The sequence below is a fragment of the Vulpes vulpes genome, chromosome 3 (genome assembly GCF_048418805.1).
Source record: "Vulpes vulpes isolate BD-2025 chromosome 3, VulVul3, whole genome shotgun sequence".
Lineage (NCBI taxonomy): Eukaryota > Metazoa > Chordata > Mammalia > Carnivora > Canidae > Vulpes > Vulpes vulpes.
Window position 1 is genome coordinate 8,288,927 of NC_132782.1, and position 24,032 is coordinate 8,312,958.

Sequence of the window (24,032 nt, forward strand, 5' to 3'; positions counted from 1 at the left end):
TTTTATAGTGAGATGCAGGGAATTCACAATTTACCTTTCAGCCGGCCTCCCTAAATATTTGCTCTGGATTGTTTATTTTATTTTATTTGTTCCTCGTAGCCCTCAGTGTGATTTTGAAGGACCATTCTTAAATCATGCGTTTCTACTGCATGATTTTGGTTGATTGAAGCCTTATTCCCTTTTGTCTGAGAAACTCCAAGAGAATCTTTTCTTCCCCTTTCTTCCTGACTGGCCCCATGGCCATATCTTCCTCATCACCCCAAATGCACTAAAAGATGCCCTAAAATGCTCCTTTGCTCTTCACCGGTTGTGGCCACCCCCACTCCTTGTGTCTCTTTGCTCTCCTTGCTCACAAGCTCTCGGAGACAGGGCCACAGGCTTCTTGTTCACAGGGTGTCTCCAGGCCCTAACAGAATACCTGGCACAAAACAGGCACTCAGCACAGAAGAAGGGGAAAATCCTACGGAGTTCTTTGCGGCTGAAATACCTGGTTGTCCTCAGAATTCGCAGATCATGTCCTGCCTGCACTCCCTTCACAGACGCGAAAGCAAACAACCAATATTTATGGAGCACTTAGGCTGGATCAGCACATCATATCCCCCTCTTGTAGCTAGGGATACCTCTTGGGTTAGTGCCCCCAGGGGTGCCTCCTGGCTGTCCCCACTGCAGGTGGCAAGCCCTGAAGGCAGATCAAACCCCTTCACCCAGCAGCAAAACCCCTCTTCCCACAGATAGGGACTCCTCTCCATTTCAGCCCTTTCCCTTGCTCAGTAAGAACATACCCACCATCCAGTCTTCATGGCTGGTATTCCATGAACACCCCCTGAGATTTCCCAGCTGCGACCCTCCTTTGTTCATCCTGCCCCTCAGTCTGAAACCACCGCCATGCTCTGACTTCCACAGGTCTCCCTCAGATATCCCCTGAGCTCTCTGCAAATGCCCCTCCTTCCGGCCTGATGCCAGCAGTCTTACCGGCTGCCAGGCTGCAGGGTATGAGAGTGTGAGCGCCTCTTTGCAGGAACAGGAGCAAGGGGCCCTCACTGAGTCCAAGTCTTCTGCCCTTTGCCCAATCCACAGGCATTAGATGAGAAAATGGAAAGGCAAATAAATCTTGCTGGGGCCAGGGAGTAAATGATTGCAAAGGGGATGGAATCATGAAATGCAAGGGAGAAAATCAAATTTTTTGAGGTGAACTCTCTAGACGAGAGGTCTGAGGACTTTCTCAGCAAAAAGCCAGATAGTAAATATTTTAAGCTTTGTGGGCCACACGTGCTGTCACAACTACTTCTCTCTGCCTTTGCAGCACAAGAGCAGCCAGAGACGATACCTAAACACACCAGTGTGGGTGCGTTCCAGTGAAACCCTGAGATTTGAAGTCCGTCTGATCTTCGCATGTCATGAAATATTATTCTTCTTGTGATTTGCCTTCCCAACGAATCAAAATTCTAAAAACCTTTCTTACTTGCAGATCAAACACGGATGGCATGGGGCTGGACTTGCCAGTGGGTCCTGGCGTGCTGATCCCTGCTCTATGCCAATGGTTCCTATTCACAGATCAAATCCCTTTGTAAATTGGATGAAAACCATGTCCCTCTCTCCAGGGAGGAAAAAACGTCTCTTTACATTACATGCACACATTGTCCCAGGGATCCCTGGGCATCGATTAGGATCATGGGCACCAGAACCAGGCTTCCCTTTTCTCAAGTGGCCTGGTCGGGAGAAAGGGCAGGAGGGGGGTGGGTCAGGGAGGGAAGAAAACTCTTTAACAAGACAAGTGCTTTATCTGCTAAAAACCATAGATTATACTTCGGGTTCAGAAATCAGCAGTAACTTTCCCCCACTTGAAAACACGGAGTACTGGAATTTGGGAAGCTGCCAGGAAGCTCACATGCACCTGGCACCTTCCCTGCCCGTTTCTAGATCAAAAGTCCACGAACCTGTATCTTCCACTCTCGTTGTCACTCTCTGTAGCCCAAGGTGTACTCTGCACCCTCTGGCGCCTCCGTAAGGGCCCTTTGCCAGCAAGCGCAGCAAGCGGACGGGACGTTTTGAATTCTCATGTAAACATACTTCTGTTTAATCACAGCTTCTCTTTAGGATTTGGAATTAAGGGGAGACAGAACGACGCTGCATAACATAGTCCTGAGCCAAGATCATGCCAGTCTGAAATGTCAGTGAGCCATAAAAAATATATAAAGGAACCAATGGGCCGAGGGTACTTTTTATTAAAAGGTTTAAGTCCCACTTAAGACCAGAGAAATCCAACAAGCAGGATTATCAACTATATTTTGTACTGCAGGTTGATTTTTTTTTTGAAAAAAATTATTTGAAGGGAGAGAGAGAGAGAAAGAGAGAGAGAGCCTGCTCGAGCAGTGGGAGGGGCAGAGGGAATGGGAATCTCAAGCAGACTCCCTGCCAGGTCTCAAGCTCCACTAGGGGCTGGATCTCATGACCTGAGTTCAGGGCCTGAGCCGAAACCAAGAGTCAAGTGCTCAACCAACTGAGCCACCCAGGCGCCCCTATGTGCTGATGTCAATCTGTAAAAACAGAGAGGCGTCTACTGAGTAGACTCGTTTGAATGGTGGGAAGGGGCAGAAAGGGACCATCAGGCAGCCTGGCCTTCCCTTGAGCCAGAGACTGCCCATCCCAGGTTGGACATAGTGATCCAATAAACTCTCTACCTTCTGGGACAGGTTACTGCAGGGAGAATATGGTTAGACTTTAATACTAAAGCAATGGAGTGATTTCTGGACAGAATAACAGGAGTTCACACCCATGGGGAGTTTACTACGTGCCAGGAACCGTTCCAAGTGCTCAACATAAAGTTTGTAGCAGCCTATGGGGTAGGAAGGCTAGAATTCATGTTTTGCAGACAAAGAAAGACAAGTGTAGAGAAGCGAAGTAGCTTGTCTAAGGTCACACACTGGGAACTGTTGGAGCCACGATTCAGACCAAGCAGCTGGCATCAGATTTTGCTGTTCCCAGTCGCTCCCTCTATAGAACCTCCACCCATCTCTCTGGGAAATATTGTTGGCTAGCTTCACCCTTTTGCTTTTCTTCCGGATAAAATTCCTCACTCCATGAGGTCTATTTATTCGTACAGAGAGTGTGTAAACTAAATAGCTGAATTTTATAAAGCAGATTATATTCGAATGTACTGGGAGAGACCTGCTTTTGAAGGTCATACTCCAGAGGATCCCTTTGTAGAGCGACCGTTGCCTTGCAAGTAGTGGGCACCTAATAAATGTCTGGTGGGTCGCACTAACTCCCCCAACTTGTGACAGCGTTTCTTTTGGTGTATGAAGGATACTCAACATCAGGTAGGCATTACTAACTGGAAAGAACATTGGAGGGAAATTGCTCCTGAGAGCAAATGCAGACGGTGGAGTGATTAATTCGGTGAATCACCCAAGGAAGCAGGCGTTCTTCCAGCGTTGGCCCCGGGCTCCATGCCACTCTGCTCTGATGGGGATGCCAGCCCTCCCGGGGCTGCTGACAGATCGCTGAGGAGAAGGGTAGGTGGGGTGAGGCGGGGAGGGGGGGGGCCCAATCACAGGGGGCCTGCGAGCACAGCATGTGAGCTCCTGTCTTGAAGTGTCACAAGCTTCCGGGCCATTTCAGTCCAGTACAGTATCTCCTGTGTGACAACCTCGGACCTGATATCTCTATAGATCAAGGATCATCAGCTATTCAGAGGACACATTTATCTATTGCATCATTCGGGAGCAGATAACACAGGGTGGGGCAGGTCATGAGCTGGGTGTGATGCCCCCCCCCCCCCCAGCCATTCAGCAGCTCTGGGGGGGCGGTGGGGGGTTGGGTTGGTGACCTGAGTAGAACACTCCTCTAGCTCAGGCCACAGAATTTGCAGATGGCTGGGAGGAAGCAGAATAGAGGGATTGCTATGCAGGGTCACTTCGAGGGTCATCTTGGGTGCTGGCTGTCCACACGATTCCCCACACATAAACTCACATACATAACATACGTCACTTATCTATGCATGAGCTTATTCATTTATTCTACAAATATTCATTGGGCATTTGCTGTGTCCCAGGCCCCCTGAGAGGCACTGGAGATACTCCTATAAGATGGGCCCCTACTTGTAGAACTTTCTTACTTTAATCCAGGAATGGGAAACTGAGCTCTAAATAAAGCAGTAGGAGGTATATGTTGTTTTCTCTCAAAGATTTTGAGCTTGCAAATTCCCATTAGGAGTCATGAATGCCACCAAACGGCCTAAGGAATCTAATCCACTTGACCTCTAAATCAGTGAGCGCAGCAGGGAGGCTCCCTGTCTCTGGTAGGATTTCACCTGCTAGAAGTTCTGTGACCCAAGGATATGGCCTCAAGGGAAAATGAGTGATGAGTGCAGGGGCAGAGAAGAGAAGAGACATGCCCGCTCCCCTAGGGCTACACTCCAGGCGCTCCTACACTCCAGGAACTAGCGGATTGCTGGGAAACACGGCAGAGGGTGCTGGGCAGTTTGCTAAGAGGCGCAACTTGCTGTGATTAACCTGGTCCTGCTGGATGTTAGCATGAGGCCAGAAAATGGGGCATCACCGCTTGCTAGAACATTTTCCCCAGAAAGGACCTCGAGCCTGGTTTTAGATAAGCTGTGGCCTTGCTGGTGTTAATGGAGACCAGAGCTGGATTTATGATTCCCTCTATAACACATTCCTGAGGCATTTCCAGAAATGATTCCTCAGTAAAATATGTCTCACACAAAATATCCCCAGTGAGTGAAGCCATCCTCACCAGGAATGTAGCATAAAGAACTACAAACAATGACTTAATGATTCATTCCTGGGGGGCAAAAACTAATTCCTTAGACTTGCACACATTTCCTGAGGTCAGCTCCTGGAATGAGGTTTCGAAGTTGGGGGGCGGGGGGGAGACCCCACAGATGAAGCCTTGGGAAATGGCCATGACAATGACACGGTAGGCAGTGTGTCAAATGAGATGGGAGCGGAGCATCAAGCATGGTCCCTGCCCACAGGAAACACTCAACACCTGAAACTCCATTTTTGAGCGAGTCTGGCCTGTCAGGGCCAGGCATCTATCCCTGCTCCCAGCTTCCATGCTGACTTGGTGTGTGACCTGGAGCAAACGAGTCTCCCTCTCTGAGCCTCAGTTAGCTGGTCTGTGTCCCAGAGTGTTCTCAGCGTGTTCTGGAACCCCTGCAGGTTCTGTCTAATATCCTGACTCCTGGGGGAAGCAGGGGAGACAAGGCCTATGCCTGCCACCTGAGCAGTAATCTTCTGCTTGGCTTCTGGTACTGCACTCCTGTGCCATACCTCACTGGAAACCAAGGCTTCTGGGTCCTTGAAAAAGTTTGTAAACCACGAGTAATGTCTAAAGCCCCTTCTAGATCTAATGTTTTTCAGAGCAAGGGCTTGTGGCTCATCCTCCCTGCGGACAGATGTCGGTTGTAGACTAAGAGGTCACACCAGGCCCTCCTGCTCTTTCCCTGGACAGCCCTGTACTTTCCCACCTGTGGGTGACCTTCCCCTTCACCCCCTGCCACCCCTCACCCCAGTGGTGCCCTGTGGAATCCTTCCTGTTCAATCCACACATTCCCTAGGATGCTTTCTTTGATCCCTGGGGTCATGGGAAACCCATTTCCTCTCCTTGGAATATCTCTGGCCTTCTGTCTACCCCTCTGGAGTATTTGCTTTTGGAGTCATTTATTGGAATATGTTATACCCTCTGCTTGGTCATAAGTGCTAGAAAGAAGCTCAGCCCTATGAACATTTGTTATGTAAATATTGGGTGCTCAATCAATGTTCATAGAAGAGATGACTGGACGGGGCCAAACAGCAGATTCTAGAATCTTCAGGTAAATTTTCATACCATTGGGCAAACTCAGGAAAAAAAATTTTAAATTTACTGATAATTGATTTTTTCCTCCAAATGAATGGGTGAATATAGTTATTTCTAATCAGATCAATGAATTAATAATGACAGAGCAGAGCCTACAGCCTGCCTGATGTGGTAAATCAATCCTGAGAAGGATGCTTCCATGTGGCTCTGATAATAACTTCAGGAACCTGAGGGCAGGGGCTGAATTCAGACAGAGGGAGACACCCAGCAGAGCATTTATAAGCTCTTGCTTCTAAGTCAGAAAGACAGGTTTGAATACAGACTCCGACTTGGTCATTTTCTTAACTTCTAGGCCTCATTTCCTGGTATGTAAAAGAGGCATATAATTATAGTTGTTGGAGTTACTTTAAAGATTAATACAATAAAGCTTGCGGGAATGCCCTGTGTCTGGCACATAGCGAGCGCTCAGTATATACTAGCCGTCATTTAAAAGCAACAAGAAAACCAACATAATTAACAGAAATGAACAGAAAGCAACTCACGGCCATAAACTGCATGCGGTACCATGGTTATCTTTACAGGAAAACACGGGGGCGCTGAGGGTGCACGGCGGCTGAATTTCAAACCACCAGTGATTACTTAGGCAAGTGACATCCTGAGGCATGTCGGTGTCATGAGGATCCCTAAATGTAACAGTTTCCCTGAATTTCTCCCGTTCTCACGAGGACCTGCACAGCCCCCATGATCTGACCTCACTGCCATCACTCACCTCTCCACCTGCACCGCGCTGGTCACCTGGCCCCTCGCAGGTCCTCTCACGCACCAGGGCATTCTCTCTGCGGGGCCTTTGCACCTGCTCTTCCTCTGCCTGGACCCCGAACGTCCAGCTACTCAGGTGGCTAGCTGACCCTCTGCCTCATGTCACTGCTCACAGGTCATCTCTTTAGAGAGAGCCCCCCTGACCTCCCCCCACCATCACCTTCACCTTGCCCTGCTTTGATTGTCTTCACAACTTTTGTCATCACCTGATGCTCTGTCTACCTGGTTGTTGTCTCCCTCCCGCACCTCGAGTGTAGGCTTCATGATACCTGGGACTGTGGTGGCTCTATTCACTGTGAGACCCCATCACCAGAACCCTGCCCAGCACGAGGACATCGAAGCTCAACAAAGAATGGCTGATGAAGGAAGGAATGGCTTTCGACCCCGGGGGACACGTTGGGATGCTACCCCTGATTCTTCCATCCATTTCTAAAATGTTCTCCATGAGATCCATGAAACTGTGTACAACCCACACATTCTGATCAAGACTCTTACCCTGTTAAAATATCAGGAGGAGGGGAGAGCTCTACTGAAGTTGCATTGGTGCCTGAGGTGAGACTGTCGGTTTTTACAACGAAGAGCTTTACGGTTGGATTTATAGCTCCTGCCTAGGAAAACAAAACAAAACAAAACAAAAAAACAATTATATAATTGATATGGACAAAAAATAAAGATATCACATCACTGCACGGGTTTAAAACTGTACGAAAATGTCTCCATTACACCCATACAATTATAATAATGAGACATGTTAAAAATTTAATGTAGTTAAATTTGATGAAAGAATGAACATAAGAGAGAGTCAAGAGATGCAACTTTTCATGTTCAGGCAGACACATATGTATTGACAGCCCAAAGCACTCCTGTTTAAATCACTAACGGTCATAACTTAACGTATTTTGTGCGAACAAGGATAAACTTTTTAAAAATCAATTTCATTATTTTGCAGATATGCTCTGACTCCAGAAGACAAGAAGTGTAATGGGCGACAACTAGAAGAATGCCTCGGGTTCAGCCAAAGACACAGTCCACCAGGAAGATGAGTTCACCTGAGCCAAGAGCCAATAACGTTAATTAAGAAGCCATCGTTTGCGCTCCAAGTTCACGTTTACCACGTTCGAGCTTTATAGTCCAAACGATGACAGAAAGCTACAGAACTTTTTTATAATACATATAGATCTTCAATTGACAAATTAGTTCGAAATAATATATTTTTAGCGAGAGCATTTTATGGGTCTTTTTTTTTTTTTTGCCAGTTTCACTCAAAAAATAACATTCCACTGAAAATACATCTCTATATTTAGTCCCTGATCTTTTTTTTTCTTTTAACTTCCTCTGTCTTCCTAAAATGGCAGCTCTTCGTGTAGCAAATTGAGTGAGTTGGTAAAAATAAAATTCCCTCTTCCCAAGTTACTTACGGCGAAAACATTTACTATTCGATTTTCCTATAGATGATACTGTGGCCGTTAATATCATGATCCTAGTGAAGGGTCCTGGTTGCCTTCTAAATCCCCCTCTTCCTCGGCTTACACTGCTTAACAAAGCTGTTCGATTTTCATAAATATGCCTCCCGAGGGGGAGAACAGCCTTGCAAACCAGGATGTGAGACCATTATTCCAAATGCAGGACGTGTGAAGCTCACATTAGTGCCAAATCTATACCAGAACCGCGGAAACCAGTCACGTATCGGTTAATTAGCAACCCAACCTGATACATAACTGAGCTTTTCAACTTCATCCAGGGCACATTCCAACTTCTACAAATAAGATGAGCTTGTGATTCAATGACAGTCTCTCCTTTCCTCCACTGAAACATTTTCATCCTCCCCTACCTCTTTCAAAAGCATTTTCTCCATCTTTTTCGGCTTGTCATTCCTCAAAGTTTTTGGAGAAATTACAAAACCTTAAATCACACTCTTTCCTGGGATAATAAAAATACTTTAAAATTGCCAGATGCTGTTGACTTCAGCAAGAGTAATCACAGCAAGCTGTTGAAGAGAGACTGACAATATTTTCATTAGCAGGAAAGGATTAAAATGAAACCATTCTCTTCCCATCAAATCGCGGAACCACTATGCGAATAGGAGCACAGACCTTTGGATATGGAATGCGCACAGTCTTTGGGTACTGCAGTGACTCGTCAGAGTAGAAGGAGTATTCAATAAGTGGGACTTCTGTGTCGTTAAATTGGGCATATGCTAAAAAAGTGCCTTTTGGAGACCACCACAGAGCAGAGTAGGCACTGAAGACTTCCTCTGAAAAAAAGACATAAATTGTTCTGTTACACGAAGTAGCTGATAAATTGGCTTTGGCATTCAAAATATTGTTCTCATTAGCTTTAGTAATTACAGTAGAGTTCAACTAATGAACCATTTTGCATTTGCTGGGCTTCCAAATTCAGAGTAATACAAATGAATAAAAATAAAATCTTCAAGGATAGATCTGGATTGTAAAAATAAGTAACCCGTTGGACCATTTTAGAATATTTTAGCACACAATATTTAATATAAGCTCTACATTTTTTTTCTTTATCTTATAATCCTCTAAATTTATGCCGCAAAACATACTAAAAGTAAATTTCACACAAGGGGCTGATTCTCCTTTCTAATTTTCAAACAGTCAACATGCCAGCATACTCTCCCCAACTGGGCTCAGTTTGTACTGTGCCCACAGGGTACTGGTGGGTGGTGTGTGGCTCCAGACTATCAAACTAATATGGTGCCCACAGTTTACTACGCTTGGCACAAACAGGGTGTGGGAAGGATGAATTTAGAATGACAAGGAGCTCCATGAGACCCCTATTGAGAAACGCCTCCTCGGCTTAGCCTAGAAACTAAGGACTCAGGCAGATTAACACGCTCCTCTGGTGCAGATGGTGATGGTAGGGGAAGAGGGTCAGAGAGTGAGGCAAATGAAAGGAAAGGTCTTGCTCTCCAGAACGCTGTTGGACTCATTCTCATTCTCTGGCAAATGTAGTTCTTTCCTATGTTTATTATGGAGTCTATTCATGGGACTTCCAATCTCTGGCTCCTAAAATGCCAAAACCTCTTTCACGGAGAGTTCGGGTAGACTGGATGGAGACTCCTAGTCCTTTATGCGGATTTAATCCACAAATCTCATATTCTGTTGCGCGTGTAAAGGTAAAAGCAAAAGCACAGAAACTTGAGTCTTAGAGTTAGGAAATCATCTGTCCCCATCACCTTTCTGATTCCTGGGGCTTCTTCCAAGTGCCTGTCTTCAATAATAAAAATAATGGTAATAGGAGTGGCAGTAATGGTAACAACAGTAACGATAATAACAAAATGTAATAATAATTATCATGACGAGCAACTATCATTTAATGAGTGTTAAACCATACACAACTGACATGTATTACATGTATTACATGTAATCCTCACAGTGGCTCACCGTGCAGGTGAGCAAGGAGGCAGGCAGGCTTAAAGAGAGTAAGTCATTGCCCAGGGTCACATGGCCAATAACCGATAGAATCAAGAATGAATCCAGACTTGTCTGGTTTGAATCCATGCTTCTCACCTCCATGCTCTATGTCCCTCCATGCCTATTTCAGGTCTTCTAGTAACAGAAAACCTACTGGGTCAGGCAGGCTACTCCGGCTTTATCTGTTTTCTGCCTGTGTCATTAAGTTACATTCATGTAGCAATTTAGAATTTATAAAACACCATCTAATTTAGTCCTCACAAAGATCCCTAGATGAGTCTATTCTATTCACATCCCATTTTACAGAGAAGGCAACTGAGGGGCTTAGGGAGAGTGAATGAATTGCCAAAGACAAGGCAAGGACACAGGCCTTGTGACTCGGAGTCAAGGGGTTTCTACTGGGAACTTCTTTAGATACTGAGTTGATGTCTCCTTCCTATGGCTTCTACTAATTGGTTCTAGTCTAAGATCAAGATGCAACTACATAAAATGAATACAATTACAGCAAGGTCATGGTTTTTAAAATTGCTTTTAAGTGCAGGCAGTAGGTAGTAGCTATGTTTTGAATTGGTGGGTATTTGCACTGAACACATTGTTCGACATCATGATGTATTAAAACCACCATCATAAAACTACTTCAGGTCAAATGCAAAAGTCCTGAGAATGAATAGTAGGGAGAAGGGAGCATAACAAAGGAGGAGCAGGTTTCCTGTCCTTCCTGATACAAAGCTGGCTGTGAGCACAAGTGTCAATGGCACCCCCGCCCCCCACTCTCTGAACCTCCCTCTTCTCCTGATACCTTCTGTCCAACCACTCTGACCTTCCTTATGTACTCCCTGGTCTTAATGCCCTCCACTGAATAGATCTGGATTCACTCTATAACAATTATCCATTGGTACCTTTGTCTCTCTCTCTCTCTCCAGCCTGAGTTCCCTGAGGGCAGCATTTGTCTCTGTGTCTCTAAAACCTGACACGGCACCTCATAGGTAGCTGGCACTCAGTGTGAACTGTGCTGAATGACCCACACCCTCAGGGTCAGCAGTGTCCATCTTTCAAACTTCTTTCTTTCTCTATCCCTCTTCATCCTCGCCCTCAAAATACTCATTCTCACCTCTGGGCTAGGTAAACTATACTCATACTTAAGAGTGAATGTCATGTGATTAACTTCATACTAGGAGATAAAATATTATTATTTTTACACGAGAAGACACTTACTAACTAAAGTAATAATCAATTAGAAAATCATGAAATAAGACAAAGGGAAAACATAGAGACATTGAGAGAGAAAGTCATTTGCGAACATGGGGTGAGGCAAGGGGCACAAGTTCCAGAGGGCAGGCTATTCTGGGAGTGTTCCTCCATGATACGACACATGGCCCCGTGTGGACCTTGCAGCTTTGTTTGTTCTTTTACTTATGAACCTAAAGATTCTCAAAATGTACTCTTTTAGTCTGATCCTGAACGAGTCTTCATGGCTGCAGTGGAGAGCTCCAGTGGGAGGATCGATCTCCAATACAGAGAAACAAGTGTGCCCTTTCCAAGTATGGATCATTCATAAATATATAAAACCAATTATAGGAACTTCTCCATAGGAACCAAAGTCCTGTTTTTTAGAGACAGGCCCACATTGGAACTGGGAAGCCATTCTTCCTTTTGTCATCAACATGCAAACTGAGATCTTTCCAGCTATTATCTACCTTAGAAAGGGCTCATAGTATTAGGTGTGTCCTTATCTTAGAGACATTCAGATGTTTCAAGGAAGGATGGATTTGCAGCTTTGGGAAGAGGCTTCAAATAAATCCAGTTCACTCTGGGGACCCTGCAGGTTGTGCTGTGCTGTCCAATAAATGTTAAAGAAGGCTTTCAATTGCTAAGTGACCAGTGCTAGTAAATTTCATTAGAAGTTATTTCTGGGCCCCGGGGATTTATCCTTCTTTTAAAGTGATTTTTGTTGTTGTTGTTGCTGCTGTTATAATGTTAGCCATTTAATTGAACTTGACTTGAATTGGGTAAGAACCAAAATTCAGTCATGAAGAAAAATTATTTTTTTTCTTTTTTAACTACAAGGAAGAAATAAGAGGATGAAATAAGGATGAGTACTTAATAAGCTTTAGGCAACCTTGCAAACAGTCTGGAAAAGCCTCAAAAGGCCTTTTACCTTGGCAACGATAGGCATGAAAAATGTTTTTCTAATATTTTCTAAAACTCTATCCTAAAATAGAGACTAATCCTCTTTAATATTTTTAGTTCTTTTTTCTTTTTTTACCGATTTTTCCCCCTATAGCTTTCTAATTATTTATTCCTTCTTTAAAAACAGGAAATTATGATTTGTCCAAGTTAAAATGAACACAAATCCTCTGTAAAACAGATGCTTTCTTCCTCCTCTATTCCCCAACCTCCAGACAACATTTTGTCAGCTTTTGGAATGCTGTGGGAGTATTTAGCTTTCCTTAGTAACTCTGGGTTAGGTAGGCCCAGCTAAAGGAACATCTGATGTTAATCTCGAAGCTTTTATGCCCAGTAAAGCAGAAAAGCTACCTACACAGAAAGGCCCTTTGTAGGAGGAGCCGGAAGACAATAGGGGCATTGAGAGACAATGAGGACACAGGCGAAACAGGCTACTGCTGGCAAATCCTTGTTGGTGAGACACCTGGTATTATGAGTGCTAAAGAAATTTGATGACATTTTTAAAAATGCAACCTATTTTGAATGCCATTGAATTTCTCCATTTTAAAAGAAATGTTTTGTTTTGTTTTGTTTTGTTTTAACTTAAGATTTTCTAATTTGAAAAAGCTTTAAAGTCTCTACCTTCATAAACCCAGTCAGTTATTCCATTGTATATTACATTTTCCTTCCCGTTCCATGTGATTCTCTGACTTGATGTATTTGGTTCATTTTTAACATAAACATCATTGTTCCAAACGTATGCCTAGAAATATTAAAAAACAGAGTGATAAGTAATAACCTGGTATAACATAACTTATCCTGGACTTAAAAAATATCTACCTGCAACAAATAGATATTTTTATCCTCAAATAATGCAATAATGCAAATAATGCAAATAATACAAATATGCAAATGTAATGATTGCCTTGGGTTATTCAATTTGTGCACAATAAAGAATCATTTACTACCCCCCACATTTAATTAATTAATTAATTAATTAATTAACTTAGTTATTTATCTTAAAGATTTTATTTATTTGAAAGAGAAAGAGAGCACAAGGATGGGGAGCAGTGGAGGGATGTGGGGGAAGCAGAGTCCCCAATGAGCAGGGAGTCTGATGTAGGAATCTGATGCAGGGCTTTATCCCAGGACCCTGAGATCATGACCTGAGCTGAAGGCAGACACTTAACAGACTGAACCAGGTGCCCCCCCCTTCACATTTTTAAAATTATAAGTGTACATGCTATAACCCCCAAATAATTCCAGAGACACTCAATATATTAAAAAGCAGCAGCTCACAAACACCACTATTTGGATGCTAGAGTGTATAAGAAGACCCAAGAGCCTGACCACTTCTACAGGATAATGTGTGCTTCACATTGTGTTCTGGGGGTGGTGAGTTGAGGGAGTGCAGTTGATGTTGCACTCAACATCACAGAATTGCACAGAATTGCTTCTGCAAATGGTCAGCCTATCTTCCTGTTTAGATTCTTTGGTACTTCTGACATTCTCCTAGCACTATAGGACATGAAGCTATATCTACAGTGACACAGAGAAGGTCACAGAACTAGCAGGAAGCAGCTATAGGCCTCAAAAACAAACAAGCAAGCAAACAACAACAACAAACTGAATACAACAGAAATTAGAATTTAGGAGTTGAGTGGGCATTTTTTTCCAGTAAGTAAACAATTCAGAAACTTTCAGGAATTGTATTTTACTGTGTTAGACCAGTAAAATGCTATTTTAGGCAATAACACTATCTTTGATAGTCAAGCATTTGCTTCCTAAGTGTCTGCTCTGTATCAGGTTATGTAGCTTCTGCATGTGAGAGCTTTGGGCCATTATTTTTTTCCAACAATGGAAGAGACTTACTAACCAATTTATGACCCTCTGGTGACCATGTGATCCACTGTGTGTTGTTTGGAATTTTTTCTGCTGTTATCAGCTGCCTGAAAAAAAGATAAAAAGAAACATTACCAAATGAATACATCACAGTGGGATTTTTAAAAAAATATTATTACACTAAAAAATCTTAATAGCTTTTATAAGGAAGTTACTGACCTTTTCTTTAAGTCATAAATGTCGTATGAAGCTGTGTAAGAATGCCTCCATTGCTATAAAAGAAAACAGATATTTCAGGCTTCTGTCATTCTTGATAGTTCAGCCACTTGCTATAGGAGCACAAGATGAGATGTAAAGTAAGAGAACACTGTATAATTTTTGAATTTTATCATATCTTGTAATTCCTATCTTAATCCTCAGAATTTTGGAATTAGGAAGAGAGTCTTAGAGACCATCTAGCATAAAATCCTCTGGACTTCATCTGTAACCTAGGTCTGGCATTACTCCTGCCAAGGAAACTTCTCAGGATCACAGTGGGCTGATGTGCTGCTTCATGGCAGGCATTACTCCTAGCATTTACCATAGTATGTTAAGTCCACCTATCTACGAAAACACAAATTTTTACTTTTCAACCATTTCCCTGACAAAATATTTAAAAGGTAATGTGGAGAAATACTTACTTTCCTACTTTGATTATGAAAGTATAAAGTGTTACAGATTTTTTGAAAGCCACCTGGCAATATATATTAACATTAAAATATATATTATCTATATTTTAAACAGCCATCTCAAGAATCTAAAAAATGAAAAGCAAACCAAATCCAAATAAATGAGAAGAAAAGAAGTAATAAAAGTAAAAGAGCAGTAATCAAACAGAAAATGCACAATAGAGAAAAATTAACAAAGCCCAAAATGGATCCCTTGAAAAGATGAATAAAATTGCTAATACATTAAGAGTGGGTGTGGGGGGGAAGTATGAATGACCAATATCAGAAAAGAAAAATGAGATTAAAATAGGATTAAAAGGTTTTAAGACTCTATTTTAAATGTTGTTTTGCCGATAAATTTAAAAGTTAAAAATGGGATAAATTTCTTGGAAAAGAAGTTATCAAAACTGAGACAAGAAAAAATGGAAAATCTGTATAGTTTTATATCTAAAAACCACATTGAATCAATAAATAAAAACATTTGTACAAAGGAAGCTCCAAATCCAAATAACTTTACCAGCAAACTCCTTGTTATTTAACTAAATGAACTAAAAACTTACACATATACAAAAACCCTCCACACAAATTTTTAGTTTTATTCATGATTGCCAAAACTTAGAAGAACCAAGATGTCCTTTCATAGGTGATAGGTACACAAACTGTGGTCCATTCAGACATTGGAATATTATTTAGCAATGAAAAGAAATGAGCTATTACATTACAAAAAGACATGGAGTCACCTCACATGCATATTGCTAAGTGAGAGAAGCTGATCTGAAAAGGCTACATATTGTATAATTCCAACCATTCTGGAAAAGGCAAAATTATGGAGGGGGTCAAAAGATCAGTTGTTGCTAGAGGCTTGGAGGAAGGGAGGAGGATGAAGAGTGGGAGCACAGAGAATTCTTAAGACAGTGAAAATATTCTGTATGATAGTGGAATGGTGGATACACGTCATTATACATCACAGATTTGCCAAAACCCATAGAATGTACAACATAAAGAATGAACCCTAATGTAAACTATGGACTTAATTAGTAATAATGTATCAATAATGGCTCATCAGTTGTAACAAACATCCCATACTAATGCAAAATATTAATGATTGGGGAAACTGGGAGGTGGGGGGGTGATGAAGGAGTGCATGGGAACTCTGAATTTTCTACTCATATTCCATAAATCTAAAGCTGTTCTAAAAAAATTTAGTGTATTAGTTCAGAAATAAATGAATTAGGGCTATGCCAGATAACTTGGATAAAGTTCCACTTGGTATCATTGAGTGAGAAATGCAATTTGCAGAAAAGTATGGAAAACAGGATTTTATTTCTTTATAGAATAAGCAATGACTAAAAGAATATCTATCATCATACAATTATTTGAATAAGGGCGAAAATATAAAATATGGAATATATATCCTAGGTTCTAAACATGTGATACCTGGGGAAAGGTAAAAAAAAAAAAAAAAAAAGGAAAAAAGAAAGGACTTGAATATTATATATATATAAGTATAATATATATAAATTCAATACATAAATACATAACATATACACATATATACAGATTTTATTTATAAAAATTATGTTTACATGTGGATGCATTCATACATTAAATATACTTTAAAAGAAATTATGTTTTTATGTCTGTATTCCCCACTATATTCCTAGATGTAAGAAATTGTTTCTTATTCATCTTTAAAACTCTGGGGACTTGTCTAGTGCAAGCCACATAGTCTATGTTCAAGAAATAAACCAAACTAACATAAAAATAAAATTTTACTTATAAAAGTGAAGCAGACGAAATGGGTAGCCCAAGGGTAACCAATTTGTGTAACGACAGCACTGAGACACAAGCCAGAGGTTCTAATCTTGAAGAGTATTTCTCATTTGTCATTTATCACCCTCCTATCCTCTCATGTCAACAATTATGTATTAAGTCTCTACTTTTTGCAAGTCATACATTTTTTTTTAAATCCTGGATTATTTTGACGCAATCCATTCTCGTTTCTGGGAAAGCTCTGAATGCTCTACTTGTAAGAGCCAAAAGGTATGTTACAGGCTAAAAATATTAAGAGGTTTAAGAAGGTTTGAGATCACTTGGGATGACAGATCCATCATGAGTTGCGAAAGGAAACCCAAAATGTTTTTGTTCATTTCATCTTTTGAAACAGACTCATCCATCTATTTAGGTTATAAACTTTGGGAACTATCCTCTGTCAGGCATTACTGGATGTGACGGGCTCACTCTCCTTGAGGAGTTCATAGTTGAATGGGGATTTGGACAAATAAATACAAGAAAAGAATCACAAGACATATATAACAGAGGTAAGTGGGGAGAGGTAGGGATCATAAGTTAGGCCTTAGGGAGGTTAGCAAGGCTGATGGAAAAGTTGATTGTTAGACTGAGTCTAAATAGCAAAGAACTGTCACCAGAGATGGGGTTAAAAAGGCATCACAGCCGAGAGACGTTGAAGCACAAAGTTAGGAAAGATTATGTTTAAGAGCACAAGCTTTGGAGTCTTCTAACCTGGATTCAAGACTGGCTATTCACTGAATGTTTGTTGCTGGCCCTCTACCATTCATATGTTGAAATCCTAATCCCCAATGTGATGATATTGGATGTGGGGTCTTTGGGAGGAAACTAGCTCATGAGGGTGGGGCCCTCATGAGTGAGATTAATTCCTTTATAAAAGAGACATCAAAAATATTCCATGTTCCTTCCTCCAGTTGAGGACATGAGGAAGATGTTCAACTATGTTCCATGAAGCGGGATGTCACTAGATGCTGACTTTGCTAGCACCTTGACCTTGGGCTTCTTTGTCAGCTTCCAGAGCTATGAGAAATAAATATGTTATTAACCCACCCAGTCTATGGTACTCTGTTGTAGCAGCTCAAATGGAGCAAGACAAGTCTCTACCATGTAATAGCAGGCAAGTTTCTTTCTAAGCTTCAATTTTTCTCTTTAGGAAAATGGGGCTAATATCAGCAATGATCTCATGAAAAGTTCATGAGGATGCAAGTGAAGTGCTGAGCAGAGCCCTAGAATATTGTGAACATGTCATAGTTGATGCAACTACTATCTCTGGGGCATTTAGCAGTGAATGGAGATGCTGGGGGAACATCTATACCAGGCTGCATAGTACTTATTTATTTATGTTTTCACTCACTTGCTCCCTTACTTGTTTGCAGCCACAATCTAGAAGTAATATTGTTCTTTCTGAAAGCAGTAACTCTGTCATGGAGAAGACATAGAGTAGAATCTAAAGAATATTTCACAGTAGACTTCCAAAGAAATAGAGTAGAACTAGACTTTTCTTTTGAAAAGATTTTGGATAGGTTTATTGAGACTTGATTAGTCAACTGGAATAATATCAGCATGTGATAAATGATGCAACTATGATTAATTCTGGAGCATTAAGCAACAAGTAGAAATTATGAGTTGCACATTTATGCTGTACAGAAAATTCTACTGGATAGTCTAAGAAGTAAAATAGAAGACAGAGTGTTCTACTTTCACTCATCTTATAATTTGGTGTTCTGCAATCAAAGGTACGAAGAGAAGAAAATAAGCTAATGTGATAGAGAGTGAATGGTGGACTATGGGAGAGCAGAGTGGCAGGCGGCAAAGTTAGGTAATGCAATCCAAGAAAGCCTGGACCTGAATTACTAAAAAGGGAACACTGTATGATAATCAAGAGAGGAAGGTTCCAGGAGGAAGCAATAGCAAGTACTTAGCCCTTAGATGGGAATGAATGAGGCTTGAGAAAACCGAAGAGTGGCGCCCTTAAAGCTTCTTTGGATCACTGAATCACCGGAAGCCCTTAAAACTACCCAGGCCTGGGCCCTGCCCATCACGGTGCTAAAATAGTTGATGTGGCGTAGGCTGCAGACATCTCTATTTTTAAAAACCTCCACAGGTGATTGATTGCAAGGTTCAGCCAGGGCTGAGAAGCACAGGCCAAGCATGTTGAGTCCAGAGAGACTAAGAGATGATGGATTAGCAAGGGTGGAACTGAGGTCCAATCACACAGGCTTCTAAAGATGCTGCGGTTAGAGTTTGTGTTTTATTCTGAAAGTGACGGGAAACCACTGATCATGAGAGCTTAAGCATCGGCATGACATAATCGAACTTAGGTTTTAAAAGGAGCACTGTAGGTACTTCCTGATGGCCCTGGGATGAAGGGAATAGCAGGTAAACAGCAAAAGCAGCTAACCGCACATGTAAACTCCGGTGACCCAGTGATGGTTGTCCAAATAAGGTTCGCAGTAAAATACAACCATTAGTATACACCACATGGCGCTTATTGACCTTGGCCAAATAATAAATTGAGCTGGTTTTTACTCTTCTATGTCTACCTTAACCTCATAGTCTTTATATATTTGTTCTTAACACGGGCAATTGTTATTCAATGGTTCTGGACCCTGGTTGCTCATTCAAATTTAAAAAAATGATGTCAGCTTCACTCCAGAGGCTGTAACTTACTAATCTGGGGATTGGACCTGGCCACTGGGAAGTTTTAAAGGCTACTCAAGTGATTTTTAAATCTATGGACAGCAATAAAAAACACTGAATTAAACAATCCATTAATTGGGAACAGATGTGTTAAAGTTGGCCTCAGATTCTGATTGGCTCCTAGCTGATAGGTTTAGTAGAACAGAGAATCTTCCATGTCCAGGAAATGGAGCTGGACACAGTGAGTCCAGGGTAAATATTATGATTGAAAATCACCATATCACAATGGGAAATGAAGTAGGAGATGGTTTTCTTGGCCTGAGTATAGAAGTGCTGGGGTGTGAGATAAGGCTCCTCAGTATTTATTATTTATTCTAGAATAAAAAGGCAGAGGTGGGGATCCCCAGCTTTATATTTTGTTTTCAATGCAGAATACCCCTACAGGTCTTTAATCTTTCCTACAAGTTTCAAAACTTCCTATACTTGACAACTGTTGTTAAATCCAGGAATAACTAAAAAGCTACAGTTAGCTCCCGGCAGTTTGCAGCCAGCCTAAACATGAAGAGGATATGTGGTTAAGCTTTCCTGAGGGGGGGGATCTGATGTTGGGCTGAGGTTCCCCCTTTAGAATGGTTTGTATATGGTGGGACCCAAAGACTGCAAGGTGGTCTGAGTCCATTTGCAAAGTCTCTTCTGGAGGATAGGAAGCATAACTCTTTTTATTCTTTATTATTATTTTTTAATAAATTTATCTTTCATTGGTGTTCAATTTACCAACATACAGAATAACGCCCAGTGTTCATCCCGTCAAGTGCCCCCCTCAGTGCCCGTCACCCATTCACCACCATCCCCCGCCCTCCCCCCCTTCCAGCACCCCTAGTTCGTTTCCCAGAGTTGGGAGTCTTTATGTTCTGTCTCCCTTTCTGATAACTCTTTTTAAAGTAAATACTCATTGAGAGTTTTACTTTATGTAAAGCTGAGACAAAGGAAATCAGGTATTGTGTTGCTGGCTGTGTAAGTTGTACATGTAAGCTTGCTTTTGTTTTTTATTTTTTTTGTAAGCTTGCCTTTAAATTATAAGTTCTCTTGTATTACCTTATGCTTTCAGTATCTATAGGGTATTACTCATACTTTTTCGTATTTGAAAACATTAAAAATGAACTTCAGGTGTTGGACTTATCTTTTATGAATGAGAATAAGCTATTTTTCCTTAAGGAGCTTTTAGTGCCTATGATATTATTTAGGTGTCAATCTTTTTTTTTTTTTAATTTACATTTTGTTAGTTAGCATAGAGTGTAATATTGGTTCCCAGAGTAGAAAACCGTGATTCATCACCTACGTATAACACCCACTGCCCATCACAAGTGCCCTCCTCAATACTCATCAGCCACCTAGCCCATCCCCCACACACACCTCTCCTTCAACCCTCTGTTGTTCCCCGTTGTTAAGAGTCACTTGTACTTGAGTGTCAATCTTAGATATTTGTGGACTTGAAATCAGTTATAAAATAACCTACTCATAAGATTCCTTAAATGTCATAGTAAGATAGCATTTCTTTTACCTTCACATAGTTGTACTCTAAGAGAATAAACTGTCCATCAGGAGACACTGAATAATCATTTATAGAGTGTTCAAATTCCTCCTGTCAAGCAAGTGGAAAAAAAGAACAATTGAACAATTTCATTTAGCGATCATTATTGAGCACTTACTATGTACAGGGTAGGGTTCGACATGTGGCTTATGCCACGGGAGCTCCCAGAAATGGCACATTCCCCCACACAAATGACCACAATGGAGGATATATGGTGATCAGAATTTGAGAACCAGGGAGGGAAGAATTCTTTCTAACCCAGGAAAGACCACTGTGAGGGTAGAGATCAGGAAGAGAGAGAGAAGTTTCCTGGTAGAGGGAAGAGCGACAAAGCAGGTGTCAGAAAGGGCATGCGTATTAAGATGATCCAGAGGTTAGGCGTAACCTGAGTACAGCATAGGGTATGCCAGGCAACGTATAAGGTGAGAGGGCATAAAATTAGAAAAACAGCTGGGACTTAAATATAAGAAGTGGAACCATAAAACCACTTTTTGCACATGGATGTGATACAATCTTGTCTGTCTTTACAAAGACGCCCTGGTGACATGGTGGCTGACATGAGATGAGAGGGGTTGCATCAACCCTGGACTTGGGCAACGCAGCAATCTCACCTCCAGAATGGAGATAGGGACACAAGTACTAGAGCGCTAACAGATTAAAAAGGCATTGAACCAGGACTCTACAGTGGAAACAGAAATCCGAGGGACACTTGACACTGCAGAGAGAGAAACGATAGGGTTTGTTGAGTATCTCTAAATACAGGGATGGTAGAGACTCAAGGAGGATTCTGAGGATTTGAGGAGTAGAATTTCACTTTTTAGTCTAAGCGACTTGGAGGGGAGCATTGTTTACCAAGATCGGGAACTCAGGAAGAGAATAGGGTGCTTTCAGTTTTCGAGGAGAGTGAAGGGGAAATAACTAATTGAGCTTGGGATACTGAGTTGAAAATACCTGCAGGACATGGGTGGGCAGGAGCAAGGAAGCTATTATTAGAAATAGAGATTTCGATCTCAGCAAGAGGTTAGTGTTGAAAGTGTGCATCTGAGAATCAAGGCCCCCTCACCCCCCCACCCCCCAAAAGGAGAGCCTTGATGCTGTGGAAGTGCATGAAATTTGCTGAAGGAGAGCGGGCAAACTGCGGAGAAGGGCCAGCAAGTGAAGACAGAGCCCTGACAAGGGCACTTACGCTTAGGAGTAGGGGCAGAGGAAGAGGAATCGTCAAGGGAGACTAGAAGGTAGCCAAGGCAGGGAGCATTCCAAGAAGGAGAGAAAGATCCACTGTGCCATATGCTGCAGAGAGAGTTCAACAGGATGAGAAATGATAGTACTCATGATTTGAAAGGTTATGAAAAAAAAATCCTCAGAATTTCCTTAAAGTATGAATGAATTATGCGATCAAACATACAAAGGTACTGTTCTCCAAGAAAATGGAGCTGTTTCCGTATTCAGCATTGAATAGCAAGATATTATTTTCTTGTTTGTAGAGGTATTCGTGATCTAAAAAAAGAAAATGGCCAGATCAGTATTTCAAGTTGTGATTCAAAATCCTCAGAAGCTAAAGATTATACAGAAAAAAAAAAAACCTAAGGTTTAAGCTCACACCAGCACTAAACAAGCATTTCTAAGTTGGAAAAACATTACGTGATGAATATTACACTAGTGTGCATCCATTTTCCCATCATTATTGTCAACGTTTCAATTCACTTTTAACTTTTTATAGTCCATAACAAAGAAATACTGAGGTTTATTTTCTTTTGTACCTGTAAGTAGGAAAAAATACTCTCCCATATGGTTTAACAAAACAAGGATATCTTTCTTCTCAGGATATCTTTCTTCTTCACAAAAGCACCCCAGGACCTAACTAGAAGGAGCACAAGCATAAAAGTCTGTCCCCTCCCCCGAAAAGTCCTTACCTGAAATCCAACGCAAAGAGTAGAATTTCAGCCTAAAAGTATTTTTTAAATAATCAGTTAGAGTGTAAGTTCTGCGACTGTCAGCTGCAGCATCATCTGTTGATTAAAAAAAAGAGCCAAATGTTCAGTAAGATGGAATAACCTAAGTTTGGGATAAAACAAACAAATGGATCACTACAGTATACACTGGTCAAAAATGCAGGAATTACGCTCATAAAATGCAAAACACATTCTGAAAGATCTCAGGCTGGGTGGATGGGGTAGAAATGCACTGAAGTGTTAAAGCATATGTGAGTGCTGTGTCTCTCTGAGCTATATTCGTGCCTGGCTTAGTGAGCCTCCCTATGAAGGTCTAGATTCACAAGATCCAATGGAAATATAAGGGAGTACATTTTCTAGTAGCCATATTTAAAGATTTGTAAGGTGAAAATAATTTTAGTAGCATATTTTATTTAGCCCAACAGACTCAAAATATTATCATTTCAACATGTAATCAATATTTAAATTTTATTAATGAGCTTTTTCACATTCTTTGTTTTTATACTACTTCTTTGAAATCCAGTATGTCATCTATGATTACAGCATGTCCCAATCCGACTAGGCACATTCCCGGTCAGTAGCTATGGGTGGTCATGTAGTGGATGGCACAAGGCTAGACCGCCCTTTTAGGCCTGAAGGTTCACTTCCAAGCGCTCTTGCTTTGCCCGGACCTTTCAGACTGCTGATCACATAACTCACTGATCTTTGTTTCTATGATGACCTTTCCTTGAACTTGGGGGGGGGGGGGTGGTCTATGAAACTCTCCTTGAGATTCTAGGGCACTTCACTTCTCCTGACCTCTGACCCTTAATTTTCCATCCTCCTTTGACTTTATTTTTCTCTATTAACCTCTAAGGTAGAAATGCCCAGAGCATCAGCTTCTTTGCCCTTCTCTGCCTCCATTTCTCCTAGAGGACTCTAGAGAATATGACTTCCTGGGCTTCAGGCATATTTTCCATTTGAATACATGACAAAACCTATACTCATTACCTTAGCCTTCCACACCCCACACTCACATTTCTGGTGCTGTGTTGGGCCTTTTTAGTTGACTTGTCCCAATCTAACCCTAGACTTACCTTGTCTAAAATAATTCCTTCCAAAATAATGTTCCCTATGGGATTTGTGTGGTTTTAGATTCTGTTACTGGAGATCCAAATTCAAAGTCTGAAAATCATTTTGATGTCTCCCTCTCTTTTACTACCACCTGCATCCAATTTTGTCTTTTCTGTCTTTGCCTCTCTTCCTCAGC

At 41.5% G+C, this 24,032-nt stretch overlaps 1 protein-coding gene across 2 annotated transcripts in view; it reads right to left on the minus strand.

The window, feature by feature from the left end:
- Positions 1-24,032, minus strand: part of DPP4 (dipeptidyl peptidase 4) — a 79,951-nt gene that overhangs the window by 32,913 nt on the left and 23,006 nt on the right. For both annotated transcript variants that reach the window (XM_072751743.1, XM_072751744.1), the window contains 8 exons: positions 22,745-22,840; positions 22,237-22,328; positions 20,802-20,882; positions 14,304-14,356; positions 14,119-14,191; positions 12,885-13,005; positions 8,733-8,893; positions 7,135-7,247 (listed from right to left, as the gene is read on the minus strand). In XM_072751743.1, the coding sequence (XP_072607844.1) occupies positions 7,135-7,247; positions 8,733-8,893; positions 12,885-13,005; positions 14,119-14,191; positions 14,304-14,356; positions 20,802-20,882; positions 22,237-22,328; positions 22,745-22,840 (790 nt within the window). The remainder of the gene's footprint in view (positions 1-7,134; positions 7,248-8,732; positions 8,894-12,884; positions 13,006-14,118; positions 14,192-14,303; positions 14,357-20,801; positions 20,883-22,236; positions 22,329-22,744; positions 22,841-24,032) is intronic.